Genomic DNA, 21953 nt, shown 5'->3' with positions numbered 1-21953 from the left:
TGTAAAGGGAGGATGAAGAAAAAACTGACAGAATTACTCGAAGTCAACCAACACACTTGTGTCCCCGATGTAGCTCTCTTAGAAGTAAAAAAGGCTACGTACATTTCAAAAAAGAGAGTTCGAGAAGAAGATACTCCAACCCCAGACATTTACAGGGAAGAGTTCGAAAAACTATTTACAAAAGGACTCGATTTTGTAAGTGAAATTCCTTTGTATGCCTCACGTAAGTCTACACTTTGTCGTTCAAGACATTTACAAACTGCTGTCAGACCAGAACCAGCGTCGTCTATTGAAATAGATATCCCACTGGAAATGTTGACATTAGAAGATGGTCAGAGTTTTTTGTGTTTTGACGACACTGAAGAAGGAGAAAGAATTTTATGTTTTTCGACTTCGAAAGCAAAGGAAACGTTAGCAACAAAAACAGATTTTTTGTCGACGGTACATTTAAGAGCTCCTCCAAACAGTTTACACAAATATACACCATGCATGTTGATATGGGCAGCACTGACGACGAAACAAGAATTGTTCCTGTGTTGTATGCGCTTCTACCAAACAAAAAAAAACTAGGCGGATGGAAACCAACAACAAAGACGCTTGATTTTGAAGATGCTGTTATTCAAGCTCTCAAAACTGTTTTCCCAGATGTTAGACTGCATGGATGCAACTACCATTTTAATCAGTCGCTTTGGAGGAACATTCAGTCGATCGGACTGACAACACAATACATTAACGACGATAGCGTTAGACTTCATTTAAGAATGTGTTCTGCATTGGCATACTTACCTTTGGAGCAAATACGGGTGGCTAATTATTCAATCTGATTCTCCGGAAGATGAAAATTTGACAAAATTTTATGATTACTTGACTTGATTACTGATTACTAATGGCTAGAAAATCCAGTGATTAGCATGAATATGTGGAACTGCCATGGCCTCCGACACCGAACAAATAATGTCGTGGAAGGATGGAACAACCGGGTCAACAGAATTTTAAAGAAACCTCATCCAAACATATACATTCTCATAAAAAATTTAAGAAAAGAAGCAGAATATTTCGATTTCACATTAAATAGAATGGACTTAAACCTAGAAAATAAGAAACGAAAGAAAATGTATATTCAACTGGATAATAGGATAAAGAGTGCAACAGAACTATTGCAGCGCTCTTGTGATATAAAATCATTTTTGGTGTTCGTGGCAAATATTAAAAAATTTCACTAAAAAAACATTAAAATAAAACAAAGATAAAAAAAACAGAAAAAATAGATAAAAAAGCTAAAAAAAAGATAAAAAAAAAACAAAAAAAAATAAACATGCCTATGATTTTGCCTGGATAAAATGTGAAGGATTTTTTAAAATGTTTGTACTTAACTCTTCTTCTTTAAGTACCGTGCCCAAATTTTTAGGCGTGGGTAGCTTCCATAACAATTTGCCGATATCGTTCTCGATCTTGTGCGGCATGTAACAATTGATCTGCTGATAAGCCAGTCCATTGACGAAGGTTTCGGAGCCATGAATATTTCTTTCGACCAATTCCTCTTTTTCCGTCGATCTTTCCATTGAGTATTAACTGCAGCATCCTGTATCTGCTACCTCTCATTATATGCCCCAGATATTCAAGTTTTCTCTTTTTTATCATCTTCATTAAGTCACCTTCGCCTTGACCTACTCTGTTTAAGACTTCCCTGTTTGAAATGCGTTGAACCCAAGATATTCTGAGCATTTTACGATACGACCACATCTCAAAGGCTTCTAATTTGTTCATCATGTTAACCTTCATGATCCAGGTTTCACATCCATATAGTAATACAGGATACACATAACATTTTAGGAACTTGATTCTTAGTTGTAAGTTCAGCTGAGAGTTGCTCAGAATAGATCTAAGTTTCATAAATGCTCCTCTTGCAATTTCTATACGAGTTTTAATTTCTTCATCCGGATTTAGTGTCTCGTTTATCCAACATCCTAGGTATTTAAAATGGTTAACTTTTGTTATTGATTCATCATTGACAATTAGTTGCATAGGGCCGACGTCTTGTTTACTAACCACAAGTAACTTTGTCTTTGTTGCATTTATGTTAAGTCCGTTATTGGAGCATTCTCTAGTGACTCGATCTATAAGGAATTGAAGATCTCGATATTTTCAGCCATGATCGCGGTGTCGTCTGCATATCTGATGTTAATAGTTTCTCCCCCGATTCGAACTCCACATTGTCCTTCCAAGGCTTCATTAAAAATTATCTCTGAGTATACGTTAAACAAAGTTGGGGATAACACACAACCCTGCTGACACCTCTTTGAATGCAAATTTTGTCTGTTTCTTTGCCGTCTACCAGAATAGAAGCTTCTTGATACCAATATAGATGTTGTAAAAGTCTCAGATCTTTATCGTCTATTCCAATCATTTCTAGATATTCAAACAACCTATTATGTTGAACTCTATCAAACGCCTTCTCAAAATCTATAAAGCAGACGTAAATTGGTTTCTGTACTTCCCATGATCGTTGAAGTAATGTTAACATTGAGAACAAAGCTTCCCTTGTTCCCAATCCTTCTCTGAAACCGAATTGTTTGTTTCCCATTGTCTCTTCACATTTCTGCTTGATTCTATTAAGAATTATCTTAAAAAGTAGCTTGAGAGAGTGGCTCATGAGACTAATTAGTCTAAAGTCTTTACATGATGATATATTAGGCTTTTTTGGGAGTGGAATAAATGTAGACTCTAACCATATCTGTGGCATCATGCCAGTCTCGTATATATGGTTATAGTCAGTCTGATGGTATTTGGTCAGGGCCTGGAGATTTCCCATTTTTGCTCTGTTTGATGGCTTTCTCTACTTCCGCTTTTAAAATACTAGGACCAGTATTCGCATACTTTGTGGTGTTAAGTGGTGGCCTCGTATCCAGGAAGAGCTCTTTTATATAGTTAGTCCATTCTTCCTTTTTTTCATCCAAGTCGACTTAACTAATACACATTAAATATAAAAAGACATGAAGGCATCTTAGGGAAGGAACTCCCATTTTTAAATTTATAATACTTTTTAACATTTGACACAAACAGTAAGGTAGCCAATTTATATAGAAATAATCAACATCATCATCATCATCATCATCATTCTCTTTGCCTTATCCCTATGCGGGGTCGGCTTCCCTAATTGCATTTCTCCACACAATTCTATCTTGGGCCATATCAATGTTAATCCCCTTTACCAACATGCCCTGCCTTATCGTCTCCCCCCAGGTCTTCTTTGGTCTTCCTCTCCTACTCCTTCCAGGAATCTGCACTTCAGCAATTCTTCGTATTGGGTGATTAATGTCTCGACGTTGAACATGACCAAACCATCTTAACCTATGCTCTCTCATTTTGGCATCAATTGGTGCCACACCTAGACTTCCCCTAATATACTCATTTCTAATTTTATCCTTCTTTGTCACTCCACTCATCCATCTAAGCATTCTCATTTCCGCCACATGCATTCGCTGTTCCTCTTTCTTTTTCACTGCCCAACATTCAGTTCCGTACATCATAGCTGGTCTTATGGCTGTTTTATAGAATTTTCCCTTCAGCTTCATTGGAATTTTTCTGTCACACAACACACCACTGGCTTCTTTCCACTTCATCCATCCAGCCCTAATTCTACTGCATGCATCTCCATCTATTTCTCCATTACTCTGTAATACCGATCCTAGGTACTTAAAACTATTGCTTTTTACAATCATTTCACCATCCAAAGATACCATTTTATTTGTAGTAGCTCCATCTTTAAATGAACATTCCAAATACTCTGTTTTTGTCCTACTAAGTTTTAAACCTTTTTCCTCCAGAGCTTGTCTCCACTGTTCCAGTTTTTGTTCTAAGTCTCTTTCACTATTTCCTACTAACACGACATCATCAGCATACATTAAGCACCATGTAATGTTACCCTGTATTTTCGCTGTTATCTGGTCCAAAACTAATGAGAATAAATACGGACTAAGCACAGAACCTTGATGCAATCCTACTTTCACATGAAATTTATCAGTCTCTCCCACACCTGTCCTAACACTAGTCGTTACTCCCTCATACATATCCCTCACAATCTTTACATATTCACCAGGGACTCCTTTCTTATTGAGTGCCCACCACAGAATCTCTCGAGGAACTCTATCATATGCTTTCTCAAGATCAATGAATACCATATGAGCGTTTGTTTCTTTACTTCTGTATTTTTCCATCAACTGCCTTATAATGAAAATTGCATCTGTTGTTGATCTACCCTGCATAAAGCCAAATTGATTCTCGGATATTTCGGTTTCTTCACGTATCCGTCTATCAATTACTCTTTCCCATATTTTCATGGTGTGGCTAAGCAGTTTTATAGCCCTGTAGTTTGTACATTGTTGTATATCTCCCTTGTTTTTGTAAACAGGTACCAGTATACTGCTTCTCCATTCGTCTGGCATTTGTCCAACTTCCATAATTCTATTAAATAGACCTGCTAGCCACCTTGTTCCTGTCTCTCCCAATGCTCTCCATACTTCCCCAGGAATATCATCTGGTCCTACCGCTTTTCCTTTCTTTATTTTTTGAAGCGCTTGAGCCACTTCCTTGTTGGTTATTTTGGTGACCATTGCTGCTACTGTCTCCGTTGACTCTACAGGCTGTCTGTCAAATTCTTCATTTAATAAGCTGTCAAAGTACTTTCTCCATCTCTTTTTGACATCCCTTTCGTGAACTAGTATTTTATTATTTTCATCTCGGATACATCTAATCTGATTAAAATCTTTTGCTTTCTTTGCTCTCTGTTTGGCTATTTTATATATCTTCGTTTCGCCTTCCCTGGTATCAAGTTGATCGTATAGGTTTGAATACGCTTCTGCTTTAGCTTTTGCTACTGCTACTTTCGCTTCCTTTTTGGCGACCATATAGTTTTGAAGATCTATGTCCGATCTGGTTTCTTGCCACTTTTTATATAATTTTCTCTTCTCTTTTATGTTTCCTTGTACTTCATTTGACCACCACCAAGTCTCTTTATCTTCAAACTTCTTTCCTGACGTTTTCCCAAGTATTTCAATAGCCGTCTCTCTAATAATATTGGCCATTTTTCTCCAAATTGTGTTAGGGCTTCCTTTCATGTTCCAACATATTTTTTCTACTATTCTTTCCCTGAATAGACCTTCCTTCTCATCTTTTAGCATCCACCACTTGATTTTTTGTGGTCCTCTCCGATATTTTTGTTTAGTTTCGCTTTTTACTTCGATGTCCAGAACAAGCAGCTTATGTTGTTGGCTTACTGTCTCACTAACTATTACCTTGCAGTCCTTGCATTCACGTAAGTCTTCTTTCCTTATCATGAAGTAGTCTATTTGGGATTGATGTTGTCCACTTTTGTAGGTAATAAGTTGAGTTTCTCTCTTTTTAAAGAATGTGTTAACAATCGCCATATCCAATGCTGTTGCTAATTCTAGCATGTCATCTCCAGCTTCATTTCTAGTTCCAAAGCCTAATCCCCCATGTATTGTTTCATATCCTGTCTTGGCTTGGCCCACATGTGCATTGAAATCACCTCCTATTATAACTTTCTCCTCCGCTGGAATATCACTCAGTATGTCTCCCAATTGATCATAGAAAGCTCTTCTTTCATTCTCACCCAGACCTGTTTGAGGAGCATACACACACACAACATTCAATACCTCTTTATCAATTACAAATTTCACTGACATCATTCTATCACTCGTTCTTACAACATCTACTACGTTATCTTTCATTTCACTATCAGCAATTATACCAACTCCATTTCTAGTGTTACTACTCCCTACATACCACAATTTATATCCATCACCTAGTTCTTTCGCCCTTTGTCCTTTCCACCTAGTTTCTTGAATACAAGCAATTTGGACTCTTCTTCGTTTGAGCGCATCCACTAACTCCAGACTCTTACCTGTAAGACTACCAAGATTCCAAGACCCTATCCTGATTTTTCTAACCTGCAATGGTGTTCCCCCTGAGATAGTCCTCACCCGGAGATCCGAATGGAGGCTCATTTTACTTCCGGAACATTTTACTTCCGGAACATTATATAGAAATAATCAACAGTTCGCTAATATTTTATTTATGTGACACTAAGGTTTATTAAATCAACTATCTTCATTTTTTTTTTTAATTAGTGCACATAAATCTCACTAAACTCTCAAAAGAAGCAAGTTTTTTATATCAAAATACTTTTTGCCGTAATAAAATTATTAGTAAGCATTTCTCCTCTTATCAACGTATATGGTAAATATTATTGAAATCTTACAAAAATTTGGTTATAGAATTATTCATGTGAGAGAGGTAGAAAAAGGTAAAAATATTATTTGTTTATTAGCCAATGACCGCACATGCAACGATAAAATCAACATATTTTTTATGACCGCAAATGCAACGATAATAGCCGAGATCGCAAATGCTACGACCGCATCTGCAACGACACCGTCAAAAGGATGCCAGAGGTTAGTCAAAAAGAGCCCGTGAAGAAGTAGTTGAAGTCTCCCCCACCCCGTGAAGTGAAGTAGTAGAAGTTCCCCCCGTGAATGAAGTATGTCTTTTTGTATCTGACATATCACAAGTGTAATACTCGTGATGAAGGAAGTGTTGTTCAGCTATCTGTGAACACTTTCATTAGCAGTCGGAGCAAGAACTGTCTTATCCCGTGTAAGCTCATATAGGAACCAAGTTTCAATATTGTTTGTGTTTGTAAGCCCCTGTGTATGTCTAGAAGTCTTTGATAATGTTGCCTGTTTGTTTGTCTATCCCTGTTTTGTCTGGAAATTTGAGAGCCCGCTGTCCCGTGTTGTCTGTTATCCCGTGTTGTCTGTTAGCCTGTGTTGTCTGTTAGCCCGTGTCCGTGATGGAGTTTGATTTTTTTTGGCGAATAGTTAGTTGACCTCTCTTTTGTTTGATTGATTGAATGTAAGTCAAGAGCAGAAGCTGTGACAAGGCTGGTGAGGTTAGGATCTGGTCGCGTTGAGTACAGGTGAAGCTTGCTTTCGGTCGATAAATAGAAGCGGTTGTTCGTCGGAACTGTCATACTTTCCAATGTCCCTTTGGTCTTCCCCTTGTGTGTTGCTTTCATCCCCTGTTTTGAAAAAGTAGCCCCCCCCCCCCCGTTTCGAAAAATGAAGTCCACCCCCAGTCTTGAGAAATGAAATACCCCCAGTTTTGAAAAGTAAGGTCTACCCCTGTTTTGGAAAAGTAAAGTCTGCCCTGTTTCGAAAAGTGAAGTCTATCCCCAGTTTTGAAAAGTAAGGTCCCAACCCCTGTTTTGAAAAATGAAGTCTTCCCCCAGCTTGTGATTTGAAAATGAGAGAGTTGTCTTGTGAACTTTCATGAAAGGTTCTTATGTCCTAGATTGGACTGTTGATTGAAAACGTAATGATGTAGTGTTCCCTATATCATATGTTGCGTTCATTTCCCTTAGTCTTGTTTAAAAAGTTTGATATCCTGTTTGAACCCAGTATACTAGTCTTTTTGGTCTTTTGTTGTTGTTGTCACACGTACCCCCCTTGTTAATCTTGTCTTGATTTTAGTCCTTGTTGTTGTCATACACCCCTTTGTCTAGCCCTGTCTTGTTTGAATGAGTTGTTGAGGTAAGTTGTTGGTGAGATTTTATCTCACTGAGGTATTTAGACTGGATTGTCTAAATCCTCCTTTTGCAGAACCGTTGCCGAAATGTCCCGTGAAACTCGCTAGGTGTTAGCAGAGTTTGGGCAGATGTTTATCTGTCATATTTTTAGTTTTTGAGAACCGCTCGCGGTTAGGCAACGAGGTGACAAGGCTGTGTCTGTCCTGGTATGTCACTTGTGTTACTGCTGTGGATGTCAGCGAGGTCCACACAGGGCACAAGTTTAGTTTCTTTCCCAAGGCACAGAAACTCTTGTCACCTACAGTTCTTAGTAGAGTCAATAAACATTTTAGTCTACTCGACTTTAAAGAGTCTGGCGATTGATGGCATGCTAGCCCAATCCCTAACGACTTTTTTGTTCTGTTTAACCCCCACTAGCCATTATCTAAATATTTTGATATTGTTGTCCTGTCACACCCTAGATGTCAATGTTAGATTTTTTTGTAGTTATCGAAAACTGAATAGATAATCCAGTTTCCTCTCTTCCGAGGAGGCTATTATAGCAGTTGGATTTCCCGCTATAATGTTTCGTTAATATCATTCATTAATTTTATATCCCAGTTCCCAAAAAGAACATCTATTTTTCCAATTTGTTAATGTTATATCCTACCCTAAATATTTTAAAGCCCGCCCTGCTTCTGAGTATTACAAACTATTGCACAACATTGCAATATGTTAGGAAAATTCCTGTTTATTTGGTACGCAGTTACAAAATTTGTTAAAAGTACTGCGTATTTTCTTTTGAGCGCGAAGAACTCATTGTTACTATTGGCCTGAATTTTAAAAGATCTGAGAGTGGTCTCAGATGATTGGTCACATCTCCGGTCGGAAGGCCGAGGAGAAACGCTTCGGCTTGACGTGCAAGAGAGGTGACGAAGGTCAGCAGTTTAGAGTTTAGTCCGGTTTGAAAATTTGTAGCGAGAAGACCCGCTCGCCGGTACTCACTTGAACAGGGCGTTGCCCGTTGTCCCTTGCCGGTAATAAGTATATTATTGTCGTTTTGTGAAGCTATGAAGATCTAGTAACCTGTAGTGATTTAAAAAGGTATGAGACGTTTTTTTAATTTTGTAAAAATTCCAAATGGATATAAAGTTTGTTGGTAAAGAGTTTAAAAATAATAATAATTTGCTTTTGCTTTCATAATGGTAAATGACAGTGACTTTGACATTTGACAGCTACGTCAAATGTTATGTTGACATACACTGTCCAACAAGTTCTTCTGTAATGTAAAATCATTTTCATATTTGAGAGTATTGTTAAATCTAAACCAGGTTAAAAACTTTGTAATATCAAAGTCAAAGTTTTGTAAATTAGTAGTTGTAATAACTTCATATTGAAGAAAGTATTTCTTTATAGTAAAAACAAAGTTTGAAGTTTTACATAAACGTTTTTGAAAAAGTACCTTTTCTTTTGTAACCTTCTATGGTGGCTCCTGGCTTCTGAGCCACCTTAGATAATTAGGGGTTGGTTACCCTCGACCATAAGGGTTGATGTAGTAAATAACTCTCACAGTTAATACATTTATTTATACGTGGAGTATTTAACGGTAAGTAGCTGGTGGTATATTATTTGCTTAATGTGATGTTACTCGCTGGAATCTCAACTACTAATTGATTTATCTGTTCCCCGTGAAAGTATAATTAAAGGTCGATTGTTTTGTTTTATATTTTGGTAAGCAAAAGTGAGAGTGATTCAGAACTGCTGACTGCTAACAAACATACATTGATTGTTATTGCAACTTGACCTTGTATCAAATACTAGCATGTATCGATGTGGTAATCTAGGTTAATCGTATTTTTTAAAAACAAACATATTTGTTTTTACCACGGGCATTTAATTATTAAAGAGTTTGTCTTAAGAAGATGTTTACTGAGATGCTGTGTATCCCAACACATCTTCCTTTCCTTCCGAAAATTTTCTGACTACGTAAAAGGAAGAAAATTTTTCTATTAGTACCACCACCTGCTTACTGCGTTTTAATAAATACAATATATACATTTTTTATTTCCTATAAATAATAATTAAATACAAAAAAAAATAAAAGTGAAAATGTTCGTTATCAACATTGTTCCCGTTTCACTTGTCACTCACTGTGTTCTCGGATTGTAAGCATATAATCTATTCTTATGTATTTCCCTGATTTTATTGTTTTCCAATCTGATCTTACAATTAACATTATTTACCTCTGTTATTGTGAAGGGGCCTACATAAAGACTATCAAACTTACCGTTCTCTTCCCTTTTTACCAGGACTAGGTCTCCTATTTTAAAGTGTTGTGGTGTTGCTTTGAGCTTATTCTTTTCTTGTCGCTCTTTTTTGTGCTTTAGTAAGAAGGTTCTAGCTCTCTCGTGTGCGCTTTGTAGTTTGTAGCGTAACTCATTGTAGTAAGCATCTATATTGTAACATGGTTGAATTTCCTGTGTAAGGTCTTCTGGTAGGTTAACCTTCCTGCCATATAACAGTTCAAACGGTGTGTAACCATGATACGCGTTAGGGGTTGTATTGTAGCAGTATGTGAACATCCTGCAACACACATCCCAATTTTCTCTGTCTTCGTCTATGAATGCTCTTACGTACTCGTTTAATGTTCTGTGCAGTTTTTCGCAACTTCCAATGGACTGTGGATGGTATGCCGTTGAGAAGTTGTGCTCTATTTTTAGTAGCTTTGTTAGTTCCTGCATTACTTCATTTTTATATTCTGTGCCTTGGTCTGTTCTTATTTGCTTCATGAGTCCGTATGTTGGTATGAAATGATCAAAAATTCCTCGGGCTATTGTCTCTGCTTCTTTATTGCACACGGGTATACTGACCGCGTATTTCGTAAGCTCACATAACATTGTTATACAGTATCTATTACCTTCGTTACTTTTAGTGAATGGACCTATCGTATCTATGTATACTATGTCCCATGGTTTGGAAGAAGTGTCCGATATCACGAATTCCTCGACATGTTGTAACCCTGGGTATTGGGATCTTGAAGGGAAAAAAAACCGATAAAATAAGGGAAAAATAGGAAAGAAGCGATTTATGACACTAATGAAGAGTGGCTTAGCTCAGACGAACAAATCAAATAGGCAAAGAGACACTATATCTCAAGTGAGTGTTCGGGCTAGCTTCAATACACTGAATATTGGCTTTGAGGTATGCGAATAGAATAGAGAGATGGGATAATGAAACGATGAAAACAAGAAAATAAAATGAGACAGGTTAATACAAAAATTAAAGGCAACTAGATAAGAATGCTGGAGATCGATCGAGATAAGAGGGACGATAAAGAGAGAAGGAAATGGGCGCCAACTCAACAAAAGGTTGAGATTTTTTTTAAAAGTAACGAACGACAGGAAAAAAAAATAACACTTGATACAATGATTTAAATACAAAAAAAAAAGAATCAATATTTAACTTGCATTGCTATAAAATATATACTGTTTAGTAGAAACGGAAATAAAAATCAAAATCGCAACAACCAATATATTTATCAACAATTAATTATTGAACATTATGTATAAATATTTTATATTATACATCTATATAACATCTAAATAACAGTAGTAGTGGGTGGTATAACAGTGAGAGAGGACCTAAGAGCCACTACAAATAAAAGAAACACTACTACTGGCCAAGGAAAAGATATATATTAGTAAACAATCAAAGTCCGTGTGAATAGCTGAAGTCTTAACCTAAGGTTAGTAATATAATAAACAAACTAATTGGACTGACAAGTGTCCAGAGCACTCAAATATCAGTATATGTGTAAGTATTACACTTAACACAGACACTGGGAGAATTACAACATAAAAAAAAAACGAGTCAGGTCGTAGATTCTACGTAAATCAAATGATGCTCACTCAAGTAATATTGAAAACCTCTCTTTAATATATTATATTTAATTATTATTATTACCCTTTTTTTATTTAATTTTAAACTGATTGAATTACTTATTATTTATACCTTATCTAGTTTATATTAACACATGTATTTTTTTTACATCCTAATATTATTAATAAAAAAAACAAACCCCCCATTTATTCAAAACTCTATACTTAATTTGCTTGATTGTGTGCACACAAGGAAGTACCCAAAAGTAAATTAATCAAAGATAAATAGTACTATGAAATGCAAGTAATATAGGTAAAAATTAGCTTAGCTTTTACAATCACTGATCCAAATTAAGTCCAATAGGATGGGTGAGGTCCTCGTGGCTCCTATAAAGTCCAATGTAAGGCTGTTACTGTGTGGAAGAGCTACTGTATCAAGTAGAGGTGGTAGATATTGGTATGTTTCTGTAGGTTAACAAAAAAAACTGGTTCTGGATATAGGGACGAACTCTACAAAACAAGATAACATTCAATAAAATACCAAAGTCTCAATCAAATTGCAACAGTATACATTTTTAACATCGGATCGACCCCGTATTTTTTTTACAGTACCATTTACAACAATTAACCTAAAACAGATCCTATCAATATACCCAACATTGACACTAGAGCGACCAGATTTTATTAATCACCCGAGAGTTCAATGAGGGCCTAATTTATTAGGACTAGCTAAAACTATATTACCAGAAACCTAAACATATATGATATGGTTCTGGATATCAAGAACGTAGAAAATTCAAGGTAAAAATAATCCATCACATCTCTACTAGCTTTCATAGCAGTAGGAAGACACAATAAGGTAAAGACACTAGCAAGTCCACTACACTTATGGTATAGGGCAGAGGTATGCTAAAAAGGTAAAGATACTTGCAAGCCCATATCTACTCATGGTAGAGGGTATGCACAAAGATAAAAGTTAATTAATGTCCTAACTGTAATACCTAAACTGTACTATTTTCGCGATCCAATTCTACACTCACGACAAGAACAGTGAAGGACAGATTCTTAGGACTCTATACTCAAGATAAAGGTAAGAGGTATACTCAACCAAGATATAGATAAGTGATAAACTCATCTAGGTAAAGGTACAACATGAACTCAATATAAAGGTAAAGATAACCTCAATTCAGGTAAAGATAACGATAAACTCACATCTACCTTTTCATATTTAAGGTAGAAGAACATCTACTAGCATAATGGTCAGTAGAGAGACAAATAAGATAACTCACATACTCACATCCACTTATCCAAGCAGGAGGTAGTGAGACAAGAAAACAAACTTCAGGTAATAAGATATATTAAAACTCAAATCGTTTAAAAGAAAATAACCTAGGAGATGACAACAAAGTTAAACAGGCTTACTTACTGCTGAATATCAGAACGATCCAATTCTAAATGACACATTCTAATTTCAACCTAAGAGACCCTCAAGGAACAACTGATAGGTATTAATATATTTCTGAGCCAAGTGGAGTGCACAAGTCCAGGGTGATCAATCCTGAACCCACGCTAAAACCCTGACACAGTTAAGTGACTATATAAGTTTTATGGCCATGGTTCGCGACCCATGCAAACCATAAATCAAAAGAGTATTAAAAAACAACATTCCCTAACTATCCCTGTAAACACCTATTCAACCAACAACTCAAGATGGGGAAAATTCCCATTATCCATCCTGTACTCCTATATGATAGATAATTTGTTCTTTTTAAGAGACAGCTAACCATAAAATGACCAAGTTCATAAACTGAGGTACTAAACAATATGAAGATAAGATAAAAAAAAATAAAAATAGATGGCAAAAACAGATGTTGGCCAGGTAAATGAAACAGATAAATAGATTTTAAATAAACAAACTGGTCCCTTATCAGTTAATCTTCGTCTGAAGATGAATACTCCAAATTATCAACCAAGTTATGTGGACCTACTGTCTTATCCTCGAGTAAGTCTTTAATATGAAACCTTCCTAGTTTCTTACCAGTAGAAGTTTCCTTCAACTCATAAATTAAAGGAGAAATAACTTTAATGACAGTACAAGGTATGTACTTTTGACACAGCTTGGCAGATTGGAAGTTCACTTTATCAGATTTAACAAAATTCCTTTTCAAAACGGAATCTCCAACTCTGAAAGATAAGGCTCGCTTTCTCAGGTTATAATGGCACTTGTTTCTGTCATAAGATGCCTATAAACGTTTTCGAACATCCACATAAATATCAGGAAGATTCTGAATGTCTTCTAAGCGGTGTAACTTATCGGATATAGTAGGAAAATTTGTGGCATTTTCTGAGATTTTACCAAAATAATCACCAGAGAGAGGAACATGACGACCAAACATTAAATAAGATGGAGGACATTTGGTTACTTTATGAGATGAAGTCCTGATCGCTTGTACTATAGAGTGGATATGGGTATCCCAAGCTCTCTGATCAGGAAATGAATAAGATCTTAAAGCAGTCACGATTGATTTATTAACTCTTTCAGTATGATTAGCTTGTGGATGATAATTTGCATTGTACCAGATCTTTTGTATATTATATTTTGCCATGAGATCACGAAAAGCCTTAGCTGTGAACTGGGGTCCATTGTCGCATGACACGATCTGTGGAACACCATAAATCAGGAAAACTTCATTCTCCAGATACTTAATAATAGATGAAGTAGTTGCCTTAGACATGGTATGAACCAAAGGAAATTTGGTAAAGTAATCAACAACTACTAAAGCATATTGCGAACCGTTTTTTTGCATAACCAAAGGAAATTTGGTAAAGTAATCAACAACTACTAAAGCATATTGCGAACCTTTATATGACCTAGGATAAGGACCAATGAGATCTAAAGAAACAAGTTGAAAAGGAAAATCAATCCGTCGATAACTACCCATTAAACCTGGTTGAGGAAGATTTGTTGACTTACACGTAGCACAAATTTTGCATCTAGCGAGATAACTACGAATAGTCTGACGCATCTTCGGCCAGTAATAGAGTTCAGAGATACGACAGAAGGTTTTGTAGAAACCAAAATGAGCTGCGGTAGGATGATCATGAAAAGTGGCCAAAACCTCAGCTCTATTAGGAGTTGGAACGACTATCTTCCATTCCGACATTCCAGTAAGGGAATCTATAGAACTTAACACATGTTTATACAAAACGCCATGTTCAACTTTAAAATCCGGAAATTTACCTGGAACATTCTGTACATCATACAACATTTTGCGATACCAGTCATCTGGTTGTAAAGTAGGTAAGTCTAACAAATTAATATCAAATGTCCTAGAAAGGGCATCAGCGACTACTACACCTGCAGCTTTGCGATGAACGATTTTATAATCGTACTGTGCCAATTTTAAAATCCACCTAGCCAAACGAGGAGATGGGTTCTTCATACTTTGTAACCACACCAGACTACTATGGTCAGTTATGACTGTAAAAGAACGACCCTCAAGAAAATATCTGAAATGTTCTATGCCCGTAATTATAGCTAACAACTCTTTTTCAGTTGTAGTATAATTTTTCTGGGCTTTATTTAATTTCCTGCTTGTGTAAGCTATAGGGTGTTCTTCTCCATCAACGATTTGATACAGTACACCTCCAGATGCGGTGTTTGAACAATCTGTCATCAAATAAAAAGGTTTATTAAAGTCTGGGGCTACCATAACTGGGGAATTTGTGAGAGCCTCCTTGATTTTAATGAAAGCTTCATTAGCTTCAGGAGTCCACACAATATTTTGTCCCTTTTTCCTATTTTGAAGCAAATCAGTGATAGGGGACAACAAGGTAGAATAAGACTTAACGAACTTCTTATAATAACCCACCATTCCTAACAATCTACGGACCTGAGTGGTATTTTTAGGCACAGGAAAATCACGAATAGCTGACACTTTGTCAGGGTCAGTATGAAGGCCATGTGAATCAACAACATATCCTAAACACTTAATGGAGTCACGACAAAAGCTGCTTTTGTCTAAGTTAATCGTCAAATTTGCATCTTTTAGACGCTGAAACAACCGTTGCAATACCGAGATATGAGTTTCAAAATCAGGAGTAATGACAAGGATATCATCAAGATAATATTGACAAAAGGGATCTAAAGCAGGGCCTATTACCAAATCCATTAATCTACACATAGTCTGGGGAGCAGACACCAGACCAAAAGGCATTGTAGTGAACTGATATAATCCTTTGCCATTTACTGCAAAGGCAGTAAGCTTCTTACTCTCTTCGCTCAGTGGAATCTGTAGAAATGCTTTCTTCAAGTCGATAGATGAAATGTACTTTGCGTTTTGTAACTTAGTCAGGATGATATCTATACGAGGTATAGGATAAGCATCCCTGTTCATAGTTATGTTGTTAAGCTTACGTCCGTCGAAACAGACACGAAAAGTCCCATCCTTCTTCTTTGTCAACCACAACGGACTACAAAAGGAAGACGAACTGGGCTCGATAATACCACAAGCTTAAGCATTTCATCTACCTCCTTTACCAAGCTTTCATGCCAGGCTTGAGGCAAGGGATATTGGTATTGCCTGAAGGGCTTAGACGAACCCACATCAATGTGGTGTTCGATGAGGTGAGTTCTACCTAACTGATTCTTCGAAGAGATAGAAGAGAATGATTTGATAACATTATTCAACTGCTCTAACTCCTGAGCATTAAGTTTACTCATATCTTTAACTGCATTAACACAAGAGATATTAAAAGAAGAGACAGATAAGAAAAATTCAGTAAAATTCAATTCACTATTAAAAGTTTTCAGAAAATCCATCCCTAGGATAACTGAATTTTTAACAGAAGGTATACCAAAAAATGTAACCATCCTTTTACACACACTAACAGAAATCTCAGTTGTAAACTGACCTAAAATTGGTTGGACTTGACCATCAGCTGTAGTCACTTGCAAACTCTCATCCATTCCTATCTTAACATTGGAATTCTGGAGAAATTCCAGACCTAAATAACCTAAAATAGAGATATTGGACCCTGTGTCCAGTAAAGCTAAACAAGAATGTCCTAAGATAGATATTTCAAGGTACGGACGATTATCCTTGTTTTTACGAACTAACAATGAATTTATATCAACATCAATAACAGAAGATAAAGGATTACTTGGAGACACTACAGAAGAATCACAATGCACATAATCAACTAACGTTGTCCTCTTTTCGGTTGGCGTTTGCCGTTCTGAGGTCGTTTGTCTTTCGGTAGAGGGTGAGATGATTGACTTGTGGAAGCTTGTGCTTCCAGACTCGAGGAATTGGTTCCGTGGTTTTGATGAGTTTCGGTAGTATTCCCTGTATCTTGATGAGGGGCGGCTGCCAGGGACGATCCACCCCTTCTCTCGTTTCCCGAACAAAACTGACATTCGAATTTACGGACCCCTTGACGTCCACATCCATAGCAGAACCGAATTCTAGGCTCATGACAGTCGTAGTACCCGTGTCCTTGCTGACGACAGTTCTAACAGATAATCTTTGAGTTGAAAACAGATACATTCCCAGACCGAGAATAATTTGGCCTACCAGAATAGGATGGTTCGTTATTTTTAAAATTAGAACGACTAGGGACTAAAGTGTCAGAAGACCATGACAAAACTTCTTCCAATTTCTTACATTTTTCGGTAAGATCAGCAATAGACGGAATATCTGTAAGTGCAAGGCTGGAATGATACGACGGCAACAAATTCTTCTTAATAATCCTAACTATATGTGACTCAGACAGAGGAACCTCCAAACGCTTACATAAACTAACAATTTCGTTAATAAAAATAGTGACCTTCTGTTGAGGAGATTGTTTGCGTGATTTAATGTCGTCCAATAAAGTGTCCTCATAATTATAATGAAGAAAATCCGACTTAAGCTTGGCAACTAGCTGTTGCCATGAAGTAAAACCACCTCGATTATTGAGGTACCAAGTAAAAGCTGAATCTTTAAACAAGTCCCCAGCGGACGAAAAGCACTCATCCTCAGTATTCCCACGTGCTATACGCAGACACTCTACCTTTTCCAAAAAACTAACAACATTTTCATCTGAACTACCCGAAAAACATACACCCCATTTATGAATAGGAGCTGACTTAAAGAAAGGAAATGAGTTTACCGAAACACTAGGGTTATGAGGGGTGGAGTGAGCCTGTGGAACTACCTTATACTCAAGTTCGCCTTCCAGATTAAGTATTTTGAAGTTGAGAGACTTCTTAATGGCATCCTCTTCCTCATTTACAGATTCTAACAAATGAACCCTACCTGAAACATGACCTAAACGGGAAGTCAAGCGACCATATACTACATCACTATGGGAGCCAACAAAAGAGCTAATTTGGGCCTTTAGATCTGCAAGGGTGACTTCTATTTCACGGACCTCATCAGCAAAATTTAGGGGGAAAGCTGACGGAACAGCATGACTCCGATTTGCTGAAGCCTGTTTCAACGCACCTGTAAACACGACCCTTTTAGCCTGATCCGTTGTTAAAGATGGATCAGCTAACTGACGGATTTTCAACTCATAATCTAATTCAGAAGATAACAGATGTTCTGCCTTAAAAGATGCCATTTTATACAACTGGGGAATACACTTGAGAATGAGAAATATAAGTAGGAAAAGTTCAACTTACTCTCTGTCCTCAAGCTAATGTTCAAGTGAATACTTATACCAGTAATGCTTATTTGTTTGGTCCAGTCGCTAATTCCGATGCAATGCACTGCCACAACTCCAGAGAAACCCAAAATTTTAAAAGAATGTTACTTCGAGGTAGTGAAGTGAGCTATTTGGATGCTACGGACTTTTATAAAAATGACATTATTGATGTTAAGGTATTTAGAACTTCTATATTTTACTTCAATTATTATTTATCCAAAATGGATATCTAGTTAATAAAAAAAATACAAAGCAATTTATTCCGTCTACCCAGTATATAGCAACACAAGTTTATTTAAGGTATAGATATAAAATAATGTGCAAAAGATCAACAAGTTGAAGTACAAAACTAAAGGGTAAAATGAAAATCTATAAACAAAACCACTGAACGTTAAAATACCACTACCCAAGATAAAACCACAGGTTCAAGGAGATATTTTTAAAGCCAGAAGTGCAAAAAAAGCCACACGTTGGGTCTAGCCAATTTGTAACCCTATACTCTGGGTATTGGGATCTTGAAGGGAAAAAAACCGATAAAATAAGGGAAAAATAGGAAAGAAGCGATTTATGACACTAATGAAGAGTGGCTTAGCTCAGACGAACAAATCAAATAGGCAAAGAGACACTATATCTCAAGTGAGTGTTCGGGCTAGCTTCAATACACTGAATATATGCGAATAGAGAGATGGGATAATGAAACGATGAAAACAAGAAAATAAAATGAGACAGGTTAATACAAAAATTAAAGGCAACTAGATAAGAATGCTGGAGATCGATCGAGATAAGAGGGACGATAAAGAGAGAAGGAAATGGGCGCCAACTCAACAAAAGGTTGAGATTTTTTTTTTAAGTAACGAACGACAGGAAAAAAAAATAACACTTGATACAATGATTTAAATACAAAAAAAAAAGAATCAATATTTAACTTGCATTGCTATAAAATATATACTGTTTAGTAGAAACGGAAATAAAAATCAAAATCGCAACAACCAATATATTTATCAACAATTAATTATTGAACATTATGTATAAATATTTTATATTATACATCTATATAACATCTAAATAACAGTAGTAGTGGGTGGTATAACAGTGAGAGAGGACCTAAGAGCCACTACAAATAAAAGAACCACTACTACTGGCCAAGGAAAAGATATATATTAGTAAACAATCAAAGTCCGTGTGAATAGCTGAAGTCTTAACCTAAGGTTAGTAATATAATAAACAAACTAATTGGACTGACAAGTGTCCAGAGCACTCAAATATCAGTATATGTGTAAGTATTACACTTAACACAGACACTGGGAGAATTACAACATAAAAAAAACGAGTCAGGTCGTAGATTCTACGTAAATCAAATGATGCTTACTCAAGTAGTATTGAAAACCTCTCTTTAATATATTATATTTAATTATTATTATTACCCTTTTTTTTTATTTAATTTTAAACTGATTGAATTACTTATTATTTATACCTTATCTAGTTTATATTAACACATGTATTTTTTTTACATCCTAATATTATTAATAAAAAAAACAAACCCCCCATTTATTCAAAACTCTATACTTAATTTGCTTGCTTGTGTGCACACAAGGAAGTACCCAAAAGTAAATTAATCAAAGGTAAATAGTACTATGAAATGCAAGTAATATAGGTAAAAATTAGCTTAGCTTTTACAATCACTGATCCAAATCAAGTCCAATAGGATGGGTGAGGTCCTCGTGGCTCCTATAAAGTCCAATGTAAGGCTGTTACTGTGTGGAAGAGCTCCTGTATCAAGTAGAGGTGGTAGATATTGGTATGTTTCTGTAGGTTAACAAAAAAACTGGTTCTGGATATAGGGACGAACTCTAAAAAACAAGATAACATTCAATAAAATACCAAAGTCTCAATCAAATTGCAACAGTATACATTTTTAACATCGGATCGACCCCGTATTTTGTTTTACCAAACAAACAAACATCACCAAGGCACCCTGTCAGCTTGTGACAGACGCTGTCAATTTGTTGCAGCTGCGCGTTGGTTCGAATATTCTCGAAGGTACTAATTATTTTTATGTTAATTATAAAAACAGACAAAAACTCCTATATTACTCTATCGCAAAAAAAACATGGTCAAAGAAGGTCAAATGATATGAAGGCATATTACTGAGATTTTTACCGTGTTTCTTCACAAAAACAAAATGAAGCCATAAAGACAAAAAACATGGTCAGAGAAGGTCAAATGATATGAAGGCATCGCACTGAGATTTTTACTGTGTTTCTTCACAAAACAAAATAAAGACAATATCAGAGAACCGTTTTATCTAAAATAAATGATCTCTAGGCTTACCTGAAACTAACATGCAAACTTCAAAGCTTCCGCCATAACAGCATTGCTCATTTCTTCATATACAAATTATTTAATATTTACTTGCTTTGTCAATTGGTTACTCCAAAGATTTATTGAAAACTCTGTTTTTTTTTTGAAATAGTTGATTGTATGTAATTTATTCGATGGTATTCATTTGTTCCAGAAATTCGTCCCTCTGAAGATTTTACGTTTGCATGTTTACTGTTGAGCGAGCTTCGACCTGACTAAATCATAGATCCTCGTCGGAAATTCGATTTCCCTTCGACAGTGGACAAGCCTGCGCGGTCGACGGAGGAATGTAGTTCTACGCTGATCGCAAGCGTCGCACAAGGGTTTATTAAGGGGACTTTGAATGGAATTCTAGTTGAATTTATGTAATTAGTAGCGTAATCGCTACAATGTGTTCTTTTCGGTTTGTTAATTTGACATTTATGACATTGTTTAACGTATTTTCTTACGTCTTTTTCCAAATTTTTCCATCTAAATCTTGCTTTTAGCTTCTTTATGAGTCTGTTATTTCGTACGTATCCTCCAAACATCGGATGATTATGATATTTCTATTAACCTGTGTTTTTCGTTGTCATCTTCTATTGTTTCTGGTACTTCACATATGTATATTTCTACATTCTTCAATATTTCGTTTCCTTGTTTAATAAATTTCTCAATTGTGCACACTTTAAAAATAATATCGTTTACGTATATTTTTACTTTACGTACTGCATTCTCTACCGCCAGCTTATCAAGCTGTGCCAACATTTGGTTTAAATCAAAATGATTGAATCCTGTGGCTATGCTCTTGCTGCACTTTATTTTGTTTTTGATCCTAATGCTCAGTCTTGGTGAGATTAGTTCTGCTCCAAAAGACAAAATTGGTAGTCTATGCGCCTCTAAATTATTTAGTACCTTTCTTACTGTTTGTTAGGGGGCTTCTGGCTGTAGTGCGAGTTCACTTTCTGCCTTCGTTTGCCTTGCTTCCTTCTTCTTTTCTCTTGCTTGAGCTCGTGTTATAGCTAATATATGGGTATTGTCTATGTATAGGTTCTTTAGTTGATGTAATGTTATTCTTGAAAGACTATCTGCATAGTTATTTTTCCCTGTTATATACTCTATTTCGAAATCGTATTCTTCTAAATCTAATCTTATTCTTGTAAGTTTCGAAGTTGGTTCTTTCATTGCGAATAAATGTGTTAGTGGTTTATGATCCGTTTTGACTAAAAATGTTGGTCTATCTATCTATCTATCAGCGAGGTTCCTACAGCCTCTGCCGCTTCTCGCATTTCGACCGCCATCGTTTTCTGTCCATCCATTCGTCTTCTTTGATGGCTCTATCTTTCATGATGTGCCGTACATTTTCTTCCCAGGCAACTGAAGGTCTTCCCCTACTTCTTCTTTGGTGTGGTATGTAATTTAAAGCTTTCTTTGGCCATCTATCTTCATTCATTCGTTTC

The 21953-nt window shown here is 36.2% G+C and overlaps 2 protein-coding genes across 5 annotated transcripts in view; one reads left to right on the top strand and one right to left on the bottom strand.

Moving 5' to 3' along the window:
• Nucleotides 1–21953, top strand: part of LOC114344348 (sterol regulatory element-binding protein cleavage-activating protein) — an 860805-nt gene that overhangs the window by 82470 nt on the left and 756382 nt on the right. The gene's annotated exons all lie outside the window — the stretch shown is intronic.
• On the bottom strand, nt 16666–21796 carry LOC126890237 (uncharacterized). The gene is made up of 3 exons (XM_050659091.1): nt 20485–21796; nt 17011–20003; nt 16666–16965 (listed from the first exon to the last, which is right to left on the bottom strand). The coding sequence occupies exons 2-3, from the start codon at nt 18067–18069 to the stop codon at nt 16666–16668; spliced, it is 1359 nt and encodes a 452-aa protein (XP_050515048.1). The 5' UTR covers nt 18070–20003; nt 20485–21796.

This window comes from Diabrotica virgifera, chromosome 8 (genome assembly GCF_917563875.1).
Source record: "Diabrotica virgifera virgifera chromosome 8, PGI_DIABVI_V3a".
In the NCBI taxonomy this organism is placed as follows: domain Eukaryota; kingdom Metazoa; phylum Arthropoda; class Insecta; order Coleoptera; family Chrysomelidae; genus Diabrotica; species Diabrotica virgifera.
Note: the sequence above shows the minus strand (reverse complement) of the source record. Positions and strands in the feature narration are given on the sequence as shown.